The sequence below is a fragment of the Populus alba genome, chromosome 13 (genome assembly GCF_005239225.2).
Source record: "Populus alba chromosome 13, ASM523922v2, whole genome shotgun sequence".
Taxonomy (NCBI): Eukaryota; Viridiplantae; Streptophyta; class Magnoliopsida; order Malpighiales; family Salicaceae; genus Populus; species Populus alba.
In genome coordinates, this window is record NC_133296.1 from 1,480,842 (window position 1) to 1,486,334 (window position 5,493).

General features: G+C 36.1%; 1 protein-coding gene across 1 annotated transcript; it reads right to left on the minus strand.

Moving 5' to 3' along the window:
• Window positions 1-756: 756 nt before the first annotated feature.
• Window positions 757-5,493, minus strand: LOC118060811 (amidase 1). Its single transcript, XM_035074094.2, has 9 exons — window positions 5,325-5,493; window positions 4,898-5,050; window positions 2,947-3,071; window positions 2,739-2,864; window positions 2,128-2,310; window positions 1,729-1,876; window positions 1,421-1,589; window positions 1,148-1,282; window positions 757-1,057 (listed from the first exon to the last, which is right to left on the minus strand). The coding sequence occupies exons 1-9, from the start codon at window positions 5,432-5,434 to the stop codon at window positions 914-916; spliced, it is 1,293 nt and encodes a 430-aa protein (XP_034929985.1). The 5' UTR covers window positions 5,435-5,493; the 3' UTR covers window positions 757-913.

Genomic DNA, 5,493 nt, shown 5'->3' on the forward strand with positions numbered 1-5,493 from the left:
CAGTATCTATGTGTTTTTTTTAGTGTATTATCTTATAAATTTAATGAAATATTAATTTAAGGTCAAGCTTGGAGAAAAAAAGAGAGGGAGGGAGGGACCAAAAATAATCAAGACAGAGAGGTTGAACAGCCTTACGTCCTGCAAACTAATGAATAATTTATCTCACGAAGAATTTATCTCTTCTACATGATAAATTAATTCCATATTCAATAACCTTCTGCTCTTAATATTCAATTTCATATACATAAAGTCATTTGTGCTTTCTTTGGAAATACGGTAAAACTTTTATGAATTTTTTTTATGTTTTTATATTGTTTTAATATGCTGATATCAAAAATAATTTTTAAAAAATAAAATAATTTTATTTTGAATGTATTTTTAAACAAAAAAACACTTTAAATTGCTATCATTATCACAATTCCTAAACAGGGCCGAAGATTCAGAAGCTGAGAAAGAGGGAACTGTGAGGGCGTGAACGGCTTCGGAGTATCAATCAACCATAGGACAATACAGAGTCAGCCCTGCTAAGAAAGCTGGTGAGAAGATATGTTTCATCACCAGCTAGAGCACACACCTCTTTAGTAAAACCTGTTCTTAGTTTTTTATTTTGTTCATTTGTTTCAGGTGTTAACAACTCTGGCGTGTACAAGTTATGAAATTTCTGAATGTGCATGTATCATTACCTATCTGCTTGGGAGTTGCAGCTCACTAACGTGTTTTTTTTCATTAGAACAGAACAAAGAAAAGTAACAAAAATAGAATAGAACAGAATTATATTTTTGCTTCTTATACTAAATCCAGATGGTGTTTCTCTGTAGCGAGGATTTTTTTTGTCATTTCACCAACTTTTGTTCCAAATTTAACATTTTGATCGTTAGGTTAAGCTTACATTCTTAGATTCTCAGTCAGCAAGTTATTTTTCAGTGATCTCAACCTGTTCTTTGAGGGTACCATAAAGACTCTCGACAACATTGAGCAGGAAAGCGTCTGAACCTTGTTTTGCCAGCAATGAAACAGCTACAGGAAGATTGTCATGCATCCCTAGAGGCATGCTAACCTGTATATTGGTAAGAAACCCACATAACGAAATAATCCAGAAGTTCTAAAGAGAACAATAACAGGTAAAATTTCATTACTATATATAGACCTGGCAGAATCCTGATACTCCAGCAATGGACAGCAAGCTAAAAGCCTTAGCACGGAAGATTTCCAGTGTTGCTGGATCTGCTTGCAGTTTCGGTGGAGGCCCTGGAACAGTAGGGATAGCTAGGATACCAAAATTCTGCAAGTATAAGGAACTCATAAGTGAACAGAAGCATAATTTGTAGCCTAATAAAATGTTGACTACAATAGAGTAAGTATAATATTTCTTCCTTGGCTAAACAAATCCATGTTTTGTAGTCACTTGAGAGAGAGGTACCTGAAGAAGAGTTGCAAGGGCAGCGTGTAATTCCGTCTTTACAGAGTGGCAGGCATCAACGTTTTCCCCAGTTGTTCTAACAGCTTCCCATACCCTTTCTGATATTCCTGGACCCAATTCAGGTTTGACTGAAGTGATCCATTCACCATGGTTATCCTTGAATTCATACCTATACATCAAATAATAATGAAATTCAGGAGTCCGGAATTGATTAGGAACAGTTTCGTATGGCACTTCCCCCAAAGAGTATATCATTCAGGTTGATTGACCAAATCCATTCCAAGAAAATTCTGTTGAACTTTTTGCACCTTTGAAGTGACCTCATGGCATTTGAGAGGGCTGCCAAAGATGGAATGTTATATTCTTGTTCTTTAAGTTCCTTACTCATAAAATGTTTCAGACTTGGAACGTTTTCCTTTACATAGTCCCCGAGGACTGTATGCTTCACAATATGGCCTGTGTAAACAAAAATAATAAATGATATCTCAGCAAATGATAACAAACGGATGCAAATACTATAATGCTCTTGGGCACCAAAAGCAATGAATCAGAACCAATCTTTATTACGTGATATTCTATTAGTCATGTTTTGAATCAAAACTTAAAAATGAGTCTTCAAATGCTTTTGAACTTCGAACAGTTCTTTCAAAACTTCTGGTTTCGGGCTTGAACAGTAGTAATGGTATCTTAATTACAGATTAACTGACCTCCATATATCTTCTCCACTGATTTCACAAGAACTTGACCTAGTCGATCATTTGGAATGTTTGAAAGCTGGAAACAATCTTCTGCAATAATAACTTGACTAGGTTTGATAGGATCCATAACAGGCGATTGGAGTAGAATGTGTCCTACCCGACTCAGAATCACAGGGTCCCTGGCAAACCATCCTGGTCGAAAAATTAGTGTCCAAACAGTGAACCACCAGATTAGAGGATGACGAAATTTATAAAGCTCTAAAAATGTTAAACAACTAAGAGTTTATGTTTCATAAGAGTTTATTACAAACAAATGCGGACAAAAGAACTGTATGGGCAACTTCAAACAAACTAGAAAGAAGTAGTTTGCTGGGGACGAGACTTTTATTAATCAAGTAAAATTTAAAACGTTCAGATGGAATGTATTATTTTTAATGCATAGTTGTCTTATGCAAACCATTATTCAAAAGTCTAGAATGTTGTCATGAATATTGGAAGCTCAAAATAGTTTGCAACACATTTGTCAGAGAAAACCTTACAGGTATACTTGCTGGTTGGTTTATTGGTTCACTTGTTTGCAATCAAATTCAAAATGAATCCTTCACTACCCAGTTTCTTACCCACAGTATCAAAACTCTGTGCCATGGGAATAACTCCTGCACTCGGAACCGCATTGTGTGAAGGTCGAAACCCCAAAATTCCACAATATGATGCAGGGACTCTTACACTTCCTCCAGTGTCTGTTCCTGTTGTAGAGAGAACATTTTACTTCACTTTACCTACGACAAACCAAAATACATCAAGAATCATTCAGATTGGAGTATTTACCCAAGGAGAAGTCTACAATTTTTGCACCAACCGCAACAGCAGACCCACTTGAAGATCCTCCGGGTACACGATCCGGAGCACATGGATTTATAGGTGTGCCATAATGTATATTTTCTCCATTTATACTGCCTCATAAAAAGGAGTTCATACAACAGCAACAACTAAACCTCAGTAAAAAAAGTGGTTTATAAGTAACGAATGTTATGTGAGGTTGCATAGTACGTTTGACCTTCTAAAAGGTGCTGCAAGACTCTCGAAAGATGAGGCTAACTAGAATTCTCAACTCTTTAGTTTATAATTAAATTTACATGTGCTATTAAGATGAATCACAGGTTTCAAAAAGATGGTAAGTTCTAAAAATGATAATACTAAGCATTTTCACCCAGCAAATTCATTTCAAAGAAAGAGCATGCTCAAATGCAACATTTTCAGATGGTTTTAATTACTATGAAATTGAACGTGACTGGCATGTCAATGCCATCTGTTGGTGGTTACCACAAGGCCACCAATATCACTAACCTAGGAACTAACTGGTCAATAACCGCTGCACTAGCATGGTAGAATACACCAGTTAGATAGCCAAATTATCTAACTGATAATCTGTTATAACTGGGATTTCATATGAACACTGCCATCTAAAAGACTAATTCAACTATGTCTATAAAGTTCAGGTTTTAGAAATAGTAAGAGTAATAATAACAGATATCAAAAGAGCTAATTTTGCCTGCTAGTAAAATTTTCAGCAAAAGACCAGTGAAGTTCAACATGAATGTTGTAGTCCATATAAAAACAGTTGATTTTTTCTTACAACAACCAGTGTACATAGATGCAATTTAGAGGCCACTGGCATAATAAGACTAAAATTGTAATCCAAGAATCACTGGGCCTGAGATTGCATCACTCTATGATTGAAAACTTGAGGGCATACCTCGTGTTGAAATTTTAAAGATTAAAAATGCTTAACGCAATTATTGTATTCACTCTCTAAAAAAATGCTCTGTAACAGTTCCTCTTCCAATTAATACAGTTTTGTGAGTAGCGAGTGTGCATTCATTTCCAACAGCGTGGTATCAAAGCTTTGTAGTTCCTAGTAAATCTGAAATGGCAAGTGTTTTAGTTCCATTTCAATTTGTTAGACTATGTCTGAAAGCACTATCAGGATTCCAAGATGCTGGGAATTATGGAGAGATGCTATGTAAAGCCAGAAGATGTGGATACCTAGCAGAGATTAAGAAAGAAAGGCCAGCAGGGACCTACACTCATCCACCAGTGTTTGGATGATACTATGTTTGAGAAGGTTGCCAATGTAACCAATTTCAAGCAGGCTCAGGACATTCTTCAAAACACCTGTACAGGTGTTGACAAAGTGAAGAAACTTCACCTTCAAACACTTAGATGGAGAGCTTGAAGTCCTTTGTATGACGCAATCTGATTCAGTTTCATATTATTTCATCCAAGATTCTCTGCTCTAATACTACTTTGTTGGAATAAACACGCACACAAAACTAATCACAAAAGTGCATTAATTGGAAGAGGAATGTTTACAGAGTGTTTTTCACTTCTTACTCACATTGAGAACCTTACAAGATCTCCCCTGTATATGTTCATATATAGTCCTTGCAACTTTTAATAAACCCACAACTTCGCTTCAATTACTTAAAGTTATAAAACCCCCATCATTTATCTTCAAAACACTAATGCAGTAAAAAATTGAGTTCATGTTCTAGCACAAGTTTCAAAATTATTTTCCAACAAGGATTTACGAAAAATCGTGAAATCTCTGTAGAACTTAACTCCATAACTAGTTTTTTACATGTTGATCTTGTGTAATTTTATTGGGGTATAATCCAATATTCACCAAATGAATCCTGTTTAATCATATCCTATGATGGCATGAGCTCTTGTTTAAGAAAATTGGAAAAGGCAAAGGAAAAGGCTTTCACATTCTCACCTGTAAGCCATTTCATCCATGACAGTTTTACCAACACAGGTGGCTCCTCCTCTTAAGACGGCCAAAACAGCAGGAGCAGTTGAGGTAGCAGCAGAATGAGTCCTTGCCCAGTCAGGATTACCAAATCCAGTCACATATCCCTCCACATCAAATCTATTTCCATAATTACAAAAACCAAATTCATCAATCACTACAAGAAAAAAGAACCAATCCATATAAAAGTTTGCAAACACACAAACACCCCCACTAGCAAAATACATAAACCCAAAACCAAGAATTGGAAACTTGGCCTAGGAAGCTTGAAAATAATAAAAAAGACACCCCTTTCCTTTACTCTTTTCTAAGAAGTTTTCATAAACGTAAGAGACTTAAAGTATCTTTGTCTAGGAAATGAAGGCAAAGAAAAAGGTGAATTGAAGGGACTTACATATCTTTAACTGCAAAAGTGAGGCCATGCAATGGTTGATCATAAGCTGAAGAGGTAGGTTCAAGCACAAATTTGTCCATGAAAGCTCCATAATCCGGGTCTCTTGCCATGTCTGGTCCTGCTCTAGCTAGTGTGTGTGTGTGAATGTAACGGGACTCTATCCCAATCG

Coding starts and splice junctions, on each gene's coding strand:
- LOC118060811 (XM_035074094.2), bottom strand. CDS start 5,434: ATGGCAAGAGACCCGGATTATGGAGCTTTCATGGACAAATTTGTGCTT. Junction 3,072..4,897: donor ATGGATGAAATGGCTTACAG/GTGAGAATGTGA, acceptor TTTATGAGGCAG/TATAAATGGAGAAAATATAC. Junction 1,590..1,728: donor GCCATGAGGTCACTTCAAAG/GTGCAAAAAGTT, acceptor TTTGATGTATAG/GTATGAATTCAAGGATAACC.